This window comes from Mastigoproctus giganteus, chromosome 2 (assembly GCF_048544385.1).
Source record: "Mastigoproctus giganteus isolate SK-2022 chromosome 2, ASM4854438v1, whole genome shotgun sequence".
NCBI classification, from domain to species: domain Eukaryota; kingdom Metazoa; phylum Arthropoda; class Arachnida; order Uropygi; family Thelyphonidae; genus Mastigoproctus; species Mastigoproctus giganteus.
The window spans coordinates 152,050,166-152,071,306 of NC_143576.1; the positions used below are offsets into that span (position 1 = coordinate 152,050,166).

At 36.8% G+C, this 21,141-nt stretch overlaps 1 protein-coding gene across 2 annotated transcripts in view; it reads left to right on the plus strand.

Annotated features, from left to right (window-relative positions):
* Suv3 (Suv3 RNA helicase) overlaps positions 1–21,141 on the plus strand; it is a 349,258-nt gene that overhangs the window by 126,195 nt on the left and 201,922 nt on the right. For both annotated transcript variants that reach the window (XM_090368722.1, XM_090368723.1), the window contains one exon: positions 13,924–13,975. In XM_090368722.1, the coding sequence (XP_090224848.1) occupies positions 13,924–13,975 (52 nt within the window). The remainder of the gene's footprint in view (positions 1–13,923; positions 13,976–21,141) is intronic.

Sequence of the window (21,141 nt, forward strand, 5' to 3'; positions counted from 1 at the left end):
GCTGCTCCTGCCCACTCTAGACCTAAATCAGGTCCCCTGCGAATTGCCTGGTTGCCAAGCTCCATATTCTGAAGCCTTTCTTCATGGGTGCCCTTTTTGCAGACGACTATGATGAGTCATAGAGTAAAAAGTGTTTCATTAAGTACTTTAAATTTCCACACAATTATTAACACCAATGATTAACTACTTAATAATTGGCAGTATTTTTAGATTCCGTATTGAATCCTGTTTCGGGCATAACCAGGGATGATTTAGTGATTGTTTGTCTAACTTCAGCAGGGTAGAAAACTGTGAAATAGTTTTCAGGAAGAAGTCTAAATCACTGCTAGGAACTTAAAGTAAGAAGATTTGTACACACAGTTATACAAACATCAAAGCAACAGGTTGTCTTCCAGAATGTCACATGATATTCCCTAGGTTTTTTTCAAAGATTAGGAATGATTCACACCAGAAAAAAAAAAATACATATATATATATATATATATATATATATCATTCCTAATGATAATGTAATTTAATGCATTTGGTATGGGGGTGGGAGAGGATTGAATTATTGTCTAACTTAAGTTAGACAAGATGTCCAAACCACCTTAAGAAAATAAATTTTTTATGTTTTGTAAACATATCAGTAAAAATAGGAACTTTTCACACAACAGAGAATCTGTCAAAGTGTGATAGCTGAGAAGTCTCCACACACACACACACCTAGTATATATGTTGATCAGTGAGGTCACTAACTGCATTCTAAGAAGAAATGGGATAAAAAGCCAGACTCTGTATGGCTTTTTATCCCATCCCTCTAAGATAAAAAGCCAGACAAAAGAGTCTGGCTTTTTATCTTAGAAAATGAAGCAAAAAATATATTGTGGAGGTATACTTCATAACTGTTTTGCCATCATTGCATTACTTGGGTACCTACCCACACACCGAAGAAGGGCCAAATAGTCCTGAAACGATGCCATCTGGGTGGTGGTACCTATCTGAGAATAAGTAACATTAGTCTTCTCCTTAGGTGAAGCGTCACTTATTCGAAGTAGTGCAATATCATGGCAACTTGTGAAGGTATTCACAATATGAGATTTATGAGATATAACTTAAAACGATGCCGCCTTAAAAATATTCTGTTTATTCAGAAATGGCTGTGTATTAATGATGCTATTGCACTTAATATATACATAGGCAAAAAAATATATATAATGCGTTGTGGATTAATTCAAGACTTGAAGGACTCTACAAGGCTTTTTTTATCAGCTTGGCCTGCACTTGTAGGTAGAAGGAATCTGTTTTGTAGAGACGGGTACATTTAAAGAAAGCTGGTGCAAAGGTTCTTGCCAGTATCATTGAGGATACCTTAAAGGTTCAGGGAAACCACTAGTTTGGGGGGGGGGGGGGGAACAAGGGTAATATGGATACACATTTGTCTAATGATATTGATCAAAGTAATGCTTGTTTGTTATCACAACAGATCATATTAGCAAGATGTTCTGATGGCAGAAATGTTTCAAATGAGCAGGTAGCTAATGGCAGGGTAGCAAGCTAAAATAACTAAGGGGTGTGTCAGGGTAGTTAACTATACAAGAACACTAAGTCTTAATTGTTTATATAGTAATGCCAGAAGTGTCATCAATAAAATGAGTGAATTCGAACTGCTGGTTAGGACAGTTAACACTGGCATAATAGGGCTTATGGAAATGTGCCACCTGGAAATAGGGGATGATGAGTTTCAGTCCAGTGTGTACAATGTGTTTAGGATGGATAGGGCAGATAGAAGGGTTGGTGGGGATCATACTTCTTATAAAATCATTCTGAGTGTGACGAAAGCTTTCTTGGATTCAGATGTTTTGCATGCTAGTATAGAAGCTGTATGGTATCAGATAGTTGGAAGCAAAGGTATAATGAGAGTGGGAATAATCTACCGGCCAGGTGATTGTGAAGATTATGATAAGAGCCTCTGCATGCAAATGGAATGGGCAAGTAAGCATGAATGTCTTATTATGGGTGATTTTAATTTGCCTATAATTGATTGGAGCAAATGGAAAGGAAACTTGACATGGGGAACAGAATTTTTAAATCAACTAGATCAGTGGTTCCCAAACTACTGAGATCTACGGACCCCTTCAAAAATTAAAAAAAGTTCGTGGACCTCCAAATATATATATATTTTCCTTGGTGATTCGTTTCTACATCTGACTCTGACTCTCTCTCTCTCTCTCTCTCTCTCTCTCTCTCTCTCTCTCTCTCTCTCTCTCTCTCTCTCTCTCTCTCTCTCTCTCTCTCTCTCTCTCTCTCTCTCTCTCTCTCTCTCTCTCTCAGGGTAACTCTGGAATTTTTTTTGGCTGGTGCAGTCTAAGCCTCAGGCTTCCTTGCACCATATGGCTAATAATATATATATATATCGAATTAGATTGTGATCTTTTCAAATTATATATGTTTTATATATGTGATTCTAGATATAATGCATACCATGTAAATTATTTATAAATAAAACAAATTACATCACATTTACTACACTTATTACTAATGATTTCATATCATTTTGTGCTTGAACTTCAATTTAATTTTGTTTTGTATTTTTTTATTTGTGATCTTTTAAAATTATATGCGATTTAGGATTGTGTGTGTACACTGGGTTTTCTGAAAAGAAAATTCAGAGTTTTATGTTTAAAACAACTCAACTTTATTCTTATTTTTACATAAATATTATAAAATAATAACTTTATTTATCATCAATTTGCTATACATAGAATGAATAATTTGACCGGTTCCAGAGGTCATTTCGTGGACCCCTAGAATTGGTCTTCGGACCCAGTTTGCGAACTGCTGAACTAGATGATTGTTATTTGTATTTATTTATTTATTTGGTTGGTTTTTTGTTTGTTTGTTATTTATATGTTATTTGGGCTAAGGTAAAGAAAACCAACATGAGAATTACGGGAATTTTACTCGTCAAAAGCCTTTCCCGGTACCGAAGCTTCTCCTTGCATTCTCGGTTAACAGATGATGCGTGTTATCGGTAGTGGCAGTAGAAGTTGATAACGATGTATTGATTAGTTTTTTCTTATTATTAAAAGCAGATTATCGGAATTCATGAGTGGGTTGAAATTTACTTATGGGTACACCCTCCAGACTGCCTCAGTCTTAGGGCATTTATCCTTATCCCCCTTACCATTTTAACCTAATATGAAAACAACTTCTACAATTGCTGTGTGTTATAGGTAGTTGCAGTAGAAGTAATTGTCCTTCCTATCGGGTTAAAATAGTGGGAAGGGGGAATAAACACCCTAAGACTGGGACAGTCTGGAGGATGTACCCGTAAGTAAATTTCAACCGCGAAGGCATTGCACTCATGAATTCCAGTAATCTCCTTTTAATAATGAGAAAAAAACTAATCAATACATCGTTATTGACTTGTACTGCCATTACCGATAACACACACCATCTGTTTATTGAGAATGCAGGGAGAAGCTGCGGTACCTGCAAATGCGTTTGACCACTAAAAGTTTTCTGTGGTTCTTGTGTTGGCTTTCTTTACCTTCACCATTATTTGTTAGTTTAAATCAATTAGATGATTGTTATTTGTATCAACATGTCAAGGAAAATACTAGGGAAAAGAATATTCAAGAACTGATCATCACCCATGAACCAGATGGCATAATAGGGCTGACAATACATGCACCAGTAGAAGGAAGTGATTACAGAGTTTTATGTTGGACGATGAAGAGAGAGGTATCAGTAGTTAAAGGCAAAGGAAAGGGTTATAATTTCAGGAAAGGAAATTACAATGGCTTAAGGTGCTACATGGCCTTTATTAACTGGGTAGATATCGCACACAGAGCAAATACAATTGAATTATGGTATACCTTTAAAACATTAATCACAGAAGCCCTGAATATGTATATACTATTTAAAAAATAATCCATGAAGAGGATTCCAAGTTGGATGAATAATGAAGTTGCCAGATTACTTGAGCAGAAAAAGACAGCACGAAAAAGTTAGAGCAATAAAAAGTATTGAAGCCTATAACAACTATAAATTGATCTGTAATAGTGCCTCAGAAAAGGTTAGGCTAGCAAAAGCAGATGATGAGAAATCACAGGCAAAGAGTGGGAATAGGGAATTCTTCACATATGAATAATGCAAAGAAGAGAAGACAAATCAGATGGGACCCTTATGTAATGGACTGGATAGTATTTGATACCCCAACAAGTTGCAGATGAACTCATCAGTTACTTTGCATCGAAAAACCCTTTATGTCGATGAGAAATTAATGGAGTAAAGTTGAAAAATTAGTAATTAATGATATTGAAATTTCACATGATTATTTAAAGAAAAAACTTTTGAGCTTACAGGCGAGTAAGGCTCCTTACTCGCCTGTAAGCTTGTCAACCTGGGATTGATGGCATGTACCCCCCCCCAGCACCCCTCCTCTCCCCATACTTCTCCTTCAACCCATGCACGGTACTAAGTACTATAGGTTTTGATATGTTTCATGTTTGGGGTTTTCATAAAAAAAAAAAAGTGAGTGCATTGAACCATTAAGACTAATTATGAGAGCATCACTAGACTCAGGAGAGATTCTGTTGGATTCGAAAAGTACTTATGTATCGCCAATACGTAAAGACAATTCTAAGAATGTAGTGTGAAAATTACTGCCCGGTCAGACTAACTTCAGTAGTAGGGAAAATCATTTAGATAGAAGTGGAATTCTGAAAGATACACAGCATGGTTTTTTAAAGGGAAAATCATGTTTAACAAATCTGGTTAGCTATATTGACTCATGAGCTGGATCTAGGGAATAATTTCAACATTGTTTATTTAGATTTCAACAAAGCATTTGACTCAGTCTCACATAAGCGGTTACTTTATAAGCTGGAACAGGTTGGAATCACAGGGAAAATCCTTAGATGGATAGCAGGATGGCTTCAGGGAAGGAGACAGAGGGTTGTGATAAATGGTTATTCCTCAGATTGGGTTAATGTAAGAAGGTGGGGTTCCTAGGGATCAGTATTGGAGACCACTGTTGTTTTTGATTTTCTTAAATGGCATTGATAAAGGGATAAAGGGAGTGATGTCTAAATTTGCAGATGATGTAACGATCAGTAGAGTAGTTAATGATCATTGCCAAGCGGAGCTTCTTCAGAATGACCTAGATAGACTTCAATGATGGTCAGAGAAGTGGCAGCTATGCATTAATTCAGCAAAGTACAAGGTCTTGCACCTGGGGAACATATAACCCCAAAATAACTTATACACTTGGTGGAGTTGAACTAAACTCTGTAGTGGAAGAAAGGGACTTGGGAGTTACAAAAGGTTCAGACATGAAGTTCTCCGAGCATTGTAGACAGGTTGCAAGGAAGGCCTGTGGTGTTCTATCTATGATTTATCAAACATTTGTTAGTAGAGATAAGGACATCTTAATCCCATTATACAAGGCTTTTGTTAGACCACACTTTGAATACTGTGTTCAAGTATGGAGACTGCACCTAAAAAAAAAAAAAAAAAAGACATCGAGCTTCTTGAAAGGGTCGAAAGATGGGTAAATTGCTTGGTGAGATCAGAAAAGGGCATTCATATGAGGAAAAACTTCGAATATGTGAGTTGCACAGCTTGAACACTAGGGACTTGGCTAGGAACTACCTTAGCTTGAATACTAGGGACTTGATTGAGGTCTTTAACGCTCTGATCAGCAAAAGTAAAATGAACAAGGATGAAATTTTAACAGTTATAAATGATTCTAGAACTATGGTCCATAAATTCAAGTTACTGGGGGAGAGGTTTAGACTGGATTGCAGGAAGTTTTATTTTAGCCAGCAAGTTATAAATTACTGGAATAATTTACCTACGTGGGTGGTGGAGGCTGGCAGTTTGGGAAAATTCAAAGGTTGCTGGATAGTTAACTGCAGGAGGAGGGAAATGCATAGATTATTTATTTTCTTTTCTTTTATTATTTTTAATTATTTACTTTATACACTATTTTACTTTTTTTCTTTTTTTTTTTTTTCTGCAAGTACATTCATGACTCATGAATATTTTCAATAACATTTTTAATGCTATAATTTTTCCAGGTAGCATTGAGCCTTAGGCTTCGTTGTATCAGAGCACTGTCAGCTTTTCAAGAATGTAACATTATTCGGTAGTAAGAAGTTAGGGATCCCAGATTTATGAGTGCTTTGCATTACTAAGCGTTGTATATACAAGGTCTGGCAATAAAGTGTAAGGATGTTCGCGATGACTCAAGAAGTGGGTGTTCATCAACCTCTTGAAATGAGGATGGAGGTACAAAAGTTTGGGGAAATTGTTGCAAGAGATCATCTTTTGACCCTCAGAATGGTGGCTGATTAGTTGTGTATGAATAATGAGACAGTTCGTCAAATGCTCTTTAAGATTTAAAGAGACAGTATTTAAATTCTATACAGTGGGACAAACTGATGATGTTACCAACAGCAAATTCAAAATGGGAAGCATTCAAAGAACTTATCTTGGAATCTACTAGGCTTTACATACCAACTAAGAAATATTGTTCAAGGTTTAGGCCTAAATGGATATCAGATGAACTAATGAGACACATGGCAGAGAAGAAAAATGCATGGGATACATACAAATTAACACATGACACAGAAGCCTATGATAGATACAAGTTGATCTGTAACCAAGTTACAAAGAAGGTTAGGCAGGCGAAGGCAGATTACGAGAAATCTTTGGCAAGGGATGCAAAGAAAAACAGCAAAGAGTTCTTTATTTATGTAAACTCTAGAAGGAAGGGGATGAATCAGATTGGTCCACTTGATATCGATGGGTCAACTGTTGATGATCCTGCTCAGGTAGCTAACAAACTAAATGAATATTTTGCATCGACATTCACACATGAGGAGATATTCAGTGTGGAGAATGCCAGAGGTGTATTCAACTCTGGCAGTAAGCTAGAAAATCTTGTAATAACTGAGAGTAAAGTGGAGGAGAAATTGTTGAAGATAAAAGACAAGAAAGGCACCTGGGGTGGATGGGATCTATCCAGTTATATTAAAGGAGGCAGCAAAGGAAGTAAGCAAACCCTTAGCCATAATTATGAGAGCTTCCTTGGTCTCAGGGGAGGTATCCGTAGACTGGAGATGTGCAAATGTGACCCCAATTCACAAAGGAGGATAAAGGCTGACACAAGTGATTATAGACCTGTGAGTTTAACTTCTGTTCCAGGAAAATTAATGGAGGCACTGGTTAAAGAAGCACTGCAGGATCATCTAGACAAGACTTCAGTTATAGCTCGGACACAGCATGGTTTTGTTAAGGGGAAGTCTATTATGCAGTCACAAAAGAACTGGATGCAGGGAATAACTTTGATGTTATATACTTGGATGTTAGAAAGGCTTTTGATACTGTTGCACATGGAAGACTGCTGCACAAATTGGAGCAGTGTGGCATTGGAGGCAAATTGCTGCTATGGATAAAGGGGTGGTTGAGGGGAAGAAGACAGAGTGGTAATCAATGGACACTGCTCATCGTGGACTAATGTTATTAGTGGAGTCGCTGAGGGGTCAGTATTGGGTCCATTATTGTTTTCTGTATTTATAAATGATATTGATGATGGTATATCAAGCTTAATGTCGAAGTTTGCAGACGATACGAAGGTTGACAGGGTTGTCAAGGACACTACTGACACTATGCTGCAGCAACAGGATCTGGAAAGGTTGAGCAGATGGGCTTGAGAGGTGGAAAATGAAGTTTAACATTGACAAATGTAAAGTACTACATATGGGAAACAGCAACCCCAGAGCAACGTATCAACTCTGTGGTACTACACTGACAGTGGTAGAGAATGAAAGGGACCTGGGGGTGGTTGTGCAGGCAGATATGAAGTTCTCTGAGCAGTGCAGACGGGCTGCAAGAGTAGCTCATGGTGTATTGTCAATGATATATAGGAATTTTTCTAGTGGGGATAAGGAGGTGATTATTCCCTTGTATAAGGCAATGGTCAGGCCATACCTAGAGTACTGTATACAGGCCTGGAGGCCTCATTTCAAGAAGGATGTAGAGCTGCTGGAACGAGTACAGAGAAGAGCAACAAGATTAGTGAATGGAACAAAGGGGTGCTCTTACGAAGAAAGGCTTAAGTTTTGCAAATTACAGTGTCTGGAGACTAGGCACCAGCGAGGTGATCTGATAGAGGTGTATAAAGCCTAGAATGGTTTTGAGCATGCTCAGTGCTGATGGGATTCTTCCTCTTGCTCAGAATAATCACCTGAGAGGGCATAAATTCCAATTGAGGAAAGACAGATGTAGGATGGACGTGCGGAAGTTTGCCTTTAGCCAGCGGGTGGTTGGTTGGTGGAACAGACTTCCATCCCTTGTCGTGGAAGTTGATAACCTAAATAAGTTTAAGGCTCAGCTGGACAGGTATTTCGAACGAACAGAGGGATGAAGTGGAAGTGGTTATTTTTTATTTATTTATTTATTTTGGTTGATGCTGCATAAGCTTGCTTTCTTGCATCGAATGCCTCTACTAATGCTAATATTTTAAGAAAAAGAAAAGTCTGTGCAAAATTTGTGCCACAGTGCCTTGTGAATGAGCAGAAGCAACGAACAATGTAATAATGCGAAGAGTTCATCCAGACTTGTCAAGACAATACTGATTTTCTCGACTGTATTGTTACTGGAGGTGAGTGATGGGTGTTTCAATGTAATCCTGAAATGAAGTGTAAGGGCATGCAGTGGTCTTCAAAATCATCACCAGGGCCAAAAACATTTAATTTAATAATAAAATTTCTTCGTTTTAATAAAAACGAAGGAATTTGTACCTTCAGGTACAAATTCCTTGTGAAAACTTCTGAACGGGTGAGAATCAGTGCTGCATTCTATGTACCAGTGCTTCAAAGACTTGAAGTGCATTTCCTGGGTAAGGCCACAATTTTGAGAGAATGTTGTTTGTTGTTATTTGGTTTTTAGGAGCATTAACAACTGAGGCCATATTGCTCTGGGATATGCGGTGGTCATTCCCTGACTTTTCCGCACCCTCCGTATTTGGTGGTGATGTGCTCGAACCCCGGAATAATCAAGAAGCGTGTGCTACGCATTGCTGCTGCTCCTTCCCACCTGGCTACGGTGGTGCCATTTTGAGAGAAAGGCAACTGATTCTTGTTGCACCACAATGTCCCTACCTATTCCACACTTATTTTTAAGACATTTCTGGCAAGACACTGTACAGATCAACAATCTGCCCTACTGTCCTGATCTAGCACCAACAGACTTCTTCCTCTTTCCCAAGATGAAACTGCCCTCAAAGGAAAGAGATTTCATGTTGTTGAGGACATAAAGAAAAACATAACTCCTGAAATGAACATCACAGTTTGCATGCCATTGCTGACTTTTCAGAAAGTTTAGAATGGTGTAATAAGTGCATTTAGTCAGGTAGTGAATACTTTGAATAAAAATAAAACCATTTTTGAGCCCTTTCACTTTGTATTCTTTTTATTACACCACTCCAGGAACTTTATTGCTACACCATGTGTAAAAGAATAAATGTTCATTTATATGGGCACTTTGGAAAGGTAAGTTGACAAAAACTTCATTTTAGCTGTCTAAGCCTGCAACCCATATCAGATAATATGCTGTCTTGTGTAACGGCTACTCGCTATAGTAATAAAGATTTATATAATTATAAACCATTGTAATTGCTACCAATGAACTATACATTGTCATTGTTTTTTTTTTTTTTTATTTTATTTATTTATTTTTTGTGGCAAGAACAGCCTTTTGATGAGCAATCAGTGTTTGTGCTGAATATTGAATAATATTCAGCACAAACACTGATTATCCTTTTTTGCAATAAGGATAGGTGGACTAGAACCAGGATATGTCTGCCGGGAGTAGACACACCCTGGTTCTTGACAAACCTTTCTCCTGAGATTGGCTTACTGCTTTGATTGAATAGAATTTTATAAATTCCCTCAGTAATAGACGGGAATAGAATCCAGACTTCTCCAAACAAGTGACAAGTGGTGAAGCCACTGAACTGTCAATAAGGACACTGGTAATATGCTATTAATTTTAGAAGTCTTACTTTGTCTCAACTTTTTCTAATAAACTACAATCTGTAATTTCAAAATCACTAATTTAATACTTCACTAGCAGTTTTTGCTGCAAAAATTCTTTTTTGTCTATAACGATCAGCAGGAAGTATCTACTAAATTTATCAGTAATAGCAGCTGTGTTAACTAAAACCTTCCCACATTCATTGTATAAGTCATTGTCCAATCTGATTTGTTCTTTCCTTATTTTATTCATATGTATAAACCTCCTTTTCCCTGTTCTTAGCCAGTGATTTCTCATAATCAGCATTTGTCAACTTTAGTCCCTTCTGTGCTGTTATAAATCAGTTTATAGTCATTGTAGGCTTCACTACTTTTTATCACTGTAGCTGTTTCATGCCATGTTTTTCTGCTCTATTAAATTGGCCTATTCCTTATTTTACAAATCCACTTATTTTGACATTCTCCCACACTATATATTTTCTTAATAACACACACACACACACACACACACACACACACACACACACACACACACACACACACACACACACACACACACACACACATATGCACCCATCACTTCTGTCTTTATAACATTAAAGGTATTTCTCCATAATTTTTTTATTTGCCCTTCCTATACTGTCTTGCCCATTTGATAGCAGATATGTAGCAGTAAGTAGAGGCCATATAATCTTAAAATGGAGTCCCCTTTCATGAAATTAAAATCGGAGCTTTTTCCTTGAATAACTGTGACCTGTAAAAATGTGTAATAAGATGCTGAGTAAATAGCATCTTTAATGATTAATTTGGGTAGTTCATCGTTTGTATTATCGAATTGACCATTTTTAATAAATGTATTTCCAATCTCTAATAAAGATGAAATAAATTTAGCATTTTATACCATGTTAAATTAATTTATTGTTATACTTAATCTCTTAATCTTAGACTGTTACAATGCACATATAATCCAAAGACTTAATACAATCAAATTACTAAAGTGCCTTAATTTAATTTTTATTTCTGAATTTAGTTTTGGAATTCTCAAGCCAAGTAGTAATTCACTGAAGCCTTCTCAGAATATGATAAATTCCCCCCCTCCTCTATTATTTGGGTTATACAACAATAGTACAACAATAAAATTAAACTAAAGTTTAATATATATATATATATATATATATTTGAATAATGTTTGAAATAATTGAAAACTGAATCTTTCATAATAAAAAGATAAAGCAAATTACCTATAAATTTCTATTAAATTGGCTTTCAAAATTTAATTGATTATTATCTTTGTATTTAGAATTTCTAAATTATCTTGGAGATTTTCTGCTGCAATATATTTTTACTCTTGTTACCCTTCTCTTCCCTCTCTGTTGGTTTGATTGTTATGTTTAATTTTGACTATTTTCGCTCTTGCCATGCTACCGGCATTATTTTTATTTTTTTAATTATCATTCCAATTTACTTTTATATATATATATATATATATATTCACTCTTTTCATTGTCAGTATGATAAAGATATACAGTGTGCCATGTTTCATCATTATCAAGAAAAAATGCAATGTTACCAAGAAGTAAATTTCTTAAAACAATTTGAACAAATCATTCATATGTCATAAATACATAATGTAAATATAATGTTAATATGAATAAAGTAATGTGAGCATGGAATTGAACTTAAGATTTAATCATATAAATTTTTTCTTTATAAACTGATATATGCTCATGGGCCAAAACAGGACCGCCCCTATCTCCATTCCACAGTACCTAGTGGACACATTCCACAGTACCTAGGAGTGATATTGATGACCAGCTCAGCATGTATAGTGATGGCATGGGTCGTGCCTGTCAGTTCATCACCATGAAGCCTGTGTAACGGGGGAAAAGACCTGACAGAGTTTGAACGGAAATGATTTGGGGTGCTAGGGAGGCTGGGCCAGCATCTCAGCAACCACAGGCATTGTCTACTATTTGAGACTACTGTAGTGATAAGTGTGTGACAGGAATGGTGTGAAGAGGGACACACAATAGCCCATTGTGCCAGGATGGGGAGACTTGCACTGGTTGACACCAAGGTGAATGATAGTTGGTGTGTGCTGTCCAAGACAACAGAGCCTGCAAAAAAACTGTTCCAAATACACCATCCAGTGGATGCCTTTGAAGATAGGCCTATAGGGTAGGCAACATGTTCATATGCCCATGTTGACTGACTGTCATCAACACCAACTGCAGTGGGCATGGGGACACCATTCCTGGCCATTGGACTACTGGAAAAAGAGTTACCTAACCAAGGATCCAGCTTTGTTATGTCGATGGACTGATGCATATTCAATAGCAAGCAGGTGAACAGCTGCCACTGAACTGCATTGTTGGACAAAAACAAGCTGGTAGAAGTGGATTTATGGTTTTGAGGATGTTTTCATGGACATCACTGAGTCCCCATAGCCCACTGAACACACCCTCACCACCAAATCGTACTTTGGCATTGTTTTGGACCAAGTAATAATCCCTAAATAGTGCAACAGTGTATCCAAATTGCACTGGACTCTTTCAGCACGACAATGCCCCCATGTTACAAGGTCTGCATTGTGCAATATTTATTTGAGGTTCATGTACAAGCATTTCTTGTACTTACTCCCCTTGACATCAATTCCACTGAACATTTGGGTGCAGCATGTCTAGTGATGGCATGGGTGATGTCTGTCAATTCATCAGTGTGAAGCTCATGCAGTGGAGAAAGGGAAAGACCTGAACCAAGAATAAATTGAGGCTCTAGAAAAGGCACGTGCCAGCATCTCAGCAACTGCAGGCATTGTTGACTGTTTGAAGGTCTTCATAGTGATGGTGTGTCAGGAATGGTCCGAAGAGAGATACTGAACCACGCAATACGTTGGGAGGGAAGACCGCAAGTGGTTGACAACCAAGGTGAATGGCAGCTGGCATGTGCTGTCCAGGATAGCAGATGGCTCAGGATCCCCCAATTAATTAGGGGATCCTGAGCACTATAGCCAGAGTGCACAGAGAAACTGTCACAAGCACACCATCCAGCGGATGGTCTTGTGGATATGTCTGTGGGTTAGGCAACCTATTCGTGTGTCCGTGTTGACTGACTGTCATCACCTGCAGTGGACACGAGAGCACTATTCCTGGCAATTGGGTGACTGGACAAGAGTTGCTGGTTGATGAATCAAGATTCCAGCTCCGTTGTGCTATGATGGGCTATACATATGATGGCAAGCAGGTGAACAGCTGCAACCAGGCTGCACTGTTGGCAAAAACAGGTCCACTGGAGTGGTATTGCAGTTTGGGGATGTTTTCATGGACGTCACTGTGTCCCCCCTCATCCCCATTTAACACACTCTCCCACCAGATTCTACTGCGACATTGTTTTGGACCAGGTTTTGCCGCATAGTGACAATGTAATCAGATGGCACTAGATTCTTTTAACAAGACAATGCCTCCCCCCATGTTATGAGGACTGCATTGTGGAGTAATGTGGCTTGAGGGTCACATTTAGACATTGCGTATGATCCCCTGGCCTCCAAATTCCCCTGACATCAATTCCATTGAACATTTCTGGGATGCAGTTGAACACATTCACCAGTCTGCACCAGTGCCTTGCTCCATTGACAAACTCTGGGATGTCCTGTGCTGATCCAGGATATCTGAGGACACCTGTGGTCTCATCTAATTGATGCCGAACTGAGTGCAGGTGGTTATCATGGTGAAAGGCAGCCCAACACACTATTAGGTAGATGACCATAATGTTTTGCCTCATGTGTGTATATCTGCAATAGGAATTCATAGAGGCTGAATTAAATATCACTGTATTTGTACTATGTATATAAAGCTGCATAATGTTTATATTTATTTTTAATCATTTTTATATATTTTAGGTTAGAAAATATGAGAGATTGACAAGTTTGACTATAGAGGATAAAGCATTAGGTATATTACTTTCTCTTATCATTTATAAAGTGTACATTATATTTTTAAAATAGATTAAACAGAATTCAGAATTAATCATTCAGTTTCTACTTCTCAGCATATTTCCAAACGTTGCACTCTTTTTAATATATGACATAGTTATATTATTATATTATGTTTATAATAATATGTATATAGGTACCATGTTTCTGTATTTTTATTTTTAACTATATAGCCTAATACTAGTGTGCGACCATGGCCTAAAAAGGAAACCAAATATCCACAATAATTAGCAAAGTCATACTTAATCTAAAATGAACATAATAGCAAGTCAAGAGTATTGTGATGCCGTTACTGCATAAAGCTTACATTGAAAGGTACGTCAACTTGGGGCTAGCACCTCTCAATATATGCTACCAGTAACAACGTGTCAGTTTCTGTGAGTTACATGCCAGTCACACCTTATTAATATATACCAAATATAGTATATAAAATAGCTGAAAAGTCAATTTTGAATTATTTAAATTTAAATTTTTTTAAGTTAAGATAAGATTTAAGACGAGTTAAAGTTACTGAGAGTATAATATGCTAAACTTGCCAAATATGACTTGCACAATAATTTTTTTTTTTTTTTTTTTTTTTTTTACGAACTGCCGACTGGCAAAATATAACTGCTAGCCCTACAGATAGCTTTACTCCTACAATATTTACATGAGTGTTACTGTAGCTAAATGGACAGGAAAAAGCAAAAGGCATAAGCCAACGAAATAGGCGAAAAGTGCAGGCAAAATAATAGTAGTAGTGCCTCAATTTCCCTCGAATTACTCTAATAGATTTCAAGGCGGTAGAAATTAGAGTTAGATAGCAAATAGATAAAAGAATAGGTAAAGACAGCAAACTACTTAGGAATTTTACTAGGGGGTGTACATCCCTGTCCCCTAGCAGGGTTCCTGGTAATTCGTTGTGTTAATAATTTTGTGCTATTACAACTAAGATTAGGCAACTTAGATGTATAAATGAATGCCATAGTAATAGCTAGTATTAAGTATCTCTAGACAAAATGCAAAAAGCAAAGATTTTTCTATACAAAATGCAAAAAGCAAAGATTTTTCTATACAAAATGCAAAAAAGCAAAGATTTTTCTGATACATTGGAGCTAACAATAATGCAAAAAGGCAAAAATTTTACCCATACTTGGAGCCACCAAAACTTGGACTGACCCGAGCTAGAGCGAGAAACAAAACAAAGTTCATAGTTCCCTCTTTACCCTCATACGATCACGGAAATACCATCCACCAATTAGAAGCAAAATGAGCAATATGCAGAGGCAACCTCTGGGAGAGGGGAAAAAAAAAAAAAAAATTGTTCCTTCTCATAGAACAACCATGGGTACAACTTTTCCAGAGTGTAAGACACAGATCAACTGTTCCATGAGATGTACCTAATATATACTTATATACATAAGTTCCACCTAAGACATCACTTCAGTGTAACCCCAAATTCCTTACTATATCTTGTGGGCAGATATTATCATGCCATAATTTTATTGCAATAAAAATAGTTCTACGTAGATGCCTAAATATACATTTATGAGGAAAGCCATTTTTACAAAGCTTGTTGATAAAATCGGTTAGTGATGCCAGGATATTAACTCGACTTTTACATATTCTTATTATTCTTAATCCTTGTGATTTGATTACATTACTATGAATTCTACGTGATATGTTTGAGTGCCAATTGTGTGAGATTTATAGTCTCAAATTTAAAGTCAGTACCTTCCCAGCTTTAATCTTTATGCCAATATCTAAAAATGTGGCAGCAATAAAACTATCATTATTAGTACGTTCAATCTGCAGATCCGAAAGATAAAAAGTTGCCATTTCATGTAGAAAATTTGGCTCATTAATTGCAATAACAACGTCAGTATATCTATAAAGTATAACATTTTTGCTAAATTTACTTTCAAAGTGGTGCAAATATAGGTTGGCCACGATGCATGAACTACACACACACCCATGGCTATACCCATATGTTGCCTATAAACTGCATTTCCATTAACTGTAAAGCAATTAAATAAACATAGGTCTATTAAATTATCCCAATAATACTTATCACAAGGGATAGCCCTATAATATTCGTTCAAAACCATTTTTAGATTTCTATGCGATATAGTAAACAGATTTTTGAAGTCCTATGTGACGATATGTCTAATGTTTGTGGTTATTGGTATTAAGATAATCTAAAACCTTTCCATTATTTAGTATAAACTTTGTCTCCTACCTTACTTAATACTATTTAAAAAAAAAAAAATTTATTGTGTAAGTCATATTCGGCAAGTTTAGCATATTATATTATCAGTAACTTTAACTCGTCTTAAATCTTGTCTTAACTTAGCTTAAAAAATTTTTAAATTTAAATAATTCAAAATTGACTTTTCAGCTATTTTATGTACTATATTTAGTATATATTAATAAGGTGTGATTGGCATGTAACTCGCAGAAACAGATGGCTCATGTTGTTACTGATAGCATATATTGAGAGGTGCTAGCCCCAAGTTGACGTACCTTTCAATGTAAGCTTTATGCAGTAATGGCATCATGATACTCTTGATTTGCTATTATGTTAATTTTAGATTAAGTATGAATTTGATAATTATTGTGGATATTTGGTTTCCTTTTTAGGCCGTGGTTGTGCACTAATATTAGGCAATATAGTTAAAAATAAAAATATAGAAACATGGTACTTATATTTGCAGGCGTATGTAATGTTTAATCTAACCTGATGGCATTAATCCGTCCTGACATTTTTACTTTCCTACTTTCAGTCATTTTTTCGTTTCAGTAGTTTTTACATTTTACAATTTATTTCTAATATATATTGCAATTTATTTCTAATATATATATATATATATATAAAATTATTTTTATGTATAGAATACAGTAAGTATACATATAAGTATCGAATTTAACTAATGCTACTAATGAAAATACGGTGTACCCTGGAAGCGATACATGTGTTGAACAAAGGGTGGAAGAAAGGAAAAGAAAAAAGTGTAACGAAATAAAATGAAAAGAAAAGAATGAAATGCAAATTACAAAGTAATAAAGTCAATAATATTCAAACATTTGATTTCCATAGCCTATTTACCAGTATCAATCAAACCAATCTAAAATCTGTACTCAAAGATATCTATGATAAACATAAGGATTCTATTTCCTGCAACACCTACTGCTGGAACAACATACTGAACTTATATATCTCCAATAACTTCATATATGATGGTAATACAGTATATCAACAAACTAATGGAACACCTATGGGCAGCCCAGCCTCATGCATAATAGCCAACCTATATCTATATTGGTCAGAAACCTCATTCCCACAGGACCTTATCCTATTCAGATATATAGACGACCTCATAGTGATCAACTGCCCGAATTTCATCCAGGATTATGGACATTTATACCCCAACAAACTTGTACTAGAAAGAACAAACAATTCTGATACAGCAGCCCATTTTTTGGATCTAGATATTAAGTTAAAAAATGGTATAACCTCCATCAATTTGTACAACAAACGTGAAGCATTCAACTTTAGCATAGTAAACTTTACACAATGGAATTCCAATATTTCCAACCAGGTACATGCTAATGTTATCCTAGCACAATGCATCAGAATAGCAACCATATGCAGTGACAAAACAACAGCTATTGATAACATCAGAATATTATACAGTAAACTGACCAAAAATCTTTTTCCTGTTGCACATCTGCGCCATCATATCAACAAAGCCCTTAACATATTAAGGCATAAGAACCTAATAGATATTAATATAAACAGCATTATTGACTTATAATTATTCCCATAAGCATCAAGTATGTATATACAGTAAACCCCCGCTATTCGCGGTATCTGTATTCGCGGTTTCGCGTATTCGCGATCGCTGATTTAATATAAAATGAAACCTAAAAAAATGTTAATTTTAAAACGCCGTGAATATTTTCCGCCATAAAAAACATGGGCGTGGCTAAAATTATCTTTCCCGGTCAAAACAGCGCTCAGTTGTGAAAAAATCGCGAGCGTGGATGTTTCTCGCTAATCCTTGTTCAATATGTGTTATGCGTTTGTCATGGAAGGTTTCGTCGTTTGCTTTTAATTTATATGTTTATAAATTGAATAAATTTATAAATTGATATGCTTACAAAAATGATAAATCTACCGTTTTGCAGTGTAAAACAGACTTTTTCGAGTGTGTTAACGGAAGAAAGTGACTTCATTGTGGACAAGTTCTTTCTAACCCCTACAAAAATATGGCTACGAATAAAAAGAGAAATGTGAAAATATGAAAGAAGGTGACGACATTAGCGAATAAAATTGAGTTAATAGATAAAATTTCTAATGGTGAAAGTGTCTCCTCAGTGACAAAACATAAAATCAATGAGTGAACGGTACAATCAATCAAGAAATCGGAAGAAAAAATCTGCCGTAGTGTCCGTGAAAACGCGCTAATTGCTTCAAAAATTTGCTCTGTAACTCGTGATGTTAAATTAGAAAAAATGGAAAAGCTTTAAATCTGTGGATAGAAGACTGAACTCAAAATAAAATTCCGTTAAGTTCACTCATCATTCGCGAAAAGGCAAAACTCCTTTATCAACACTTGAGCGAAACTGGTGATAGCACTGGCGGGATGTTTTTTTTTTTGCTAGCAAGCAAAGGCACTGGTTTGAAAGATTTGTTTGAAATTTCTAATAAATATTACATTTAATATTAAATTGTTTCTTATTTTCATTTCGATGCCATATGCTTGCATTTCACTATGTACTGTCTATGGTTTTTTTTTTTTTTTTTTTTGATTTGGTAGTTGTTGGCGCATCGGCTTCTGTGGCCATATTGCACCTCCCAAGGTTTTTGCAGTACTTTGATCCAAGCCCGAGGCCGGAATCGAACCCGCGACCTTTGGGTTGCCGGGCAGGTACTTTACCCACTCAGCTAGCCCGGTCGGCACTGTCTATGTACATAGTCATATATTAAGAAGGTACATATAATACATACATAGACAAAAATTTTAGACTAGTTTTTCTTATATATTTCATACTTTGGAACGGAACCCCTTTATTACTATGGGAGCCATTACTCAGTATTCGCATTTTCGGTATTCGGGGCATTTCTCAGGAACGTAACCCCCGCGAATAGCGGGGGTTTACTGTAGTGTAAATACAATACACTAGGCCTCTATGGTGTCTTACAGTCTGGAAAACTCGTACCTACCGATTGGCCTAACACAGTGTATTTATCTTGTAATTATTTTTAAGTCTATCTTGATTTATTTATTTAATCGTTAATTGTGATTTGATTGTAACAAATGTACACAATTACACTTTTAACACAACTGACTTAAATACATGATGCACCTAACTCTCGGACATTCATACACTTTTTTCTTTTCCTTTCTTCCACCCTTTGTTCAACACATGTATCGCTTCCAGGGTACACTGTATTTTCATTAGTAGCATTAGTTAAATTCGATACTTATATGTATACTTACTGTATTCTACACATAAAAATAATTTTATGTATACATTATGGTTATAGGGTACCTTTGCGCTTGCAGTGTCCCTGATCCATAATTCATATTATCGCAATTCTAATCCATCTAAATCTTAATTTTCTTCCCCCACACATACCATACAGCTTCTCTATTTATTTTTATTTTTTATTATTCGTAATTATATATATACAGGGTGTCTCAAAAATATTAGTACAAACGTTTAGGGGAGGTAGATAACACCTAAAGGAATGTGCATCGCATAGGAACCCATAACTGGAAACATCACTGTAATTCGGTAGACGGCGCTGTTAATCAGTTCGCGAGAGGGAAAATTTCTGGTTTACTCATTCAAGCAGTAGTCTCCGTACAAAGAGCATGCATCGATATAGGAACTGTGAGCTGGCAGACATGCACCTAGTGTATGGATTAGCAGAGGGCAATGGACGATCCGCTCAACAAATTTATGGAGAACGCTTCCCAGACAGACATGTACCGGACCACCATTTGTTTGCACGTGTGCATCAAAATTTGTGCGATTATGGGTCATTTAGAGGTAACAGGAGTAATGCGGGCAGACCACGTTCGACGAGAACTCCTGTCATGGAAGAAAGTGTGTTAAATGCCGTCCAGAATAATCCTATTACCAGCACATGTGGCATTGCCTCCACCTTAGGAGTGCTTCGTTGCAGTGTACAGCGTGTCTGGCACGACGATTCCTTACACTCCTATCATCTCCAAAGGGTTCAGTTACTGCTCCTCCAAGATCATCCTGCACGTGTGGCTTTTGCGCAGTCATTTCTCCAAGAAAGTGTTCAAGACTTGAATTTTCCAGCCTAAGTTTTGTTCACAGATGAGGCTTATTTCACTCGGGAAGGCTTATTCAATCAGCACAATGCTCATGTGTGGACTCACGACAACCCACACGGTGTGCGCCCCATGCATCACAACATCGCTTCGCAATAAATATGTGGGCAGGTATGGTCGGTGACTGCTTAGTCGGCCCATACCTGTTACCATCCCTCATGAACTCTGCTAAATATCGGATCTTTCTTGAACAAGTTCTACCAGGGTTACTTGACGATGTTCCAGCAAATGTGAGACACAACATTTGGTTTCAACATGACGGAGCGCCTGCCCATTATGGAAGGTGTGTTCATGACCATTTGAACAGGTGTTTTTGGGTGTCGATGGATTGGCCGTGGTGGACCTGTTGCCTGGCCCCCCACACTCACCTGATTTATCAAGCCTTGATTTCTTTCTGTGGGGGCCCTCAAATCTATCGTGTATGAATTGCTTGTGGAGACGGAAATGGATCTCGTGGCGAAACGTTGCACTGTTTTGCTACTGTCAAAGAAACTCCAGGTGTGTTTGACCATGTCCGCCAATCCATGCTGCGTCGGTGTCATGCATGCATCGCATCTCATGGTGGAACCTTCAAGCATCTGTTGTAACATCCTGAAATGCATCCATCTCGTACTCCATTGTTAATATTATGTCAAATAAATGTTTGCCACTAATTACTGTCTTGTGTCATTTCTGCTTCTTGTGCCTCTGCTACTACTTTCCCATGAAGTTTCCGGTTATGGGTTCCTATGCAATTCACATTCCTTTAGATGTTACCTACCTCCCCTAAACATTT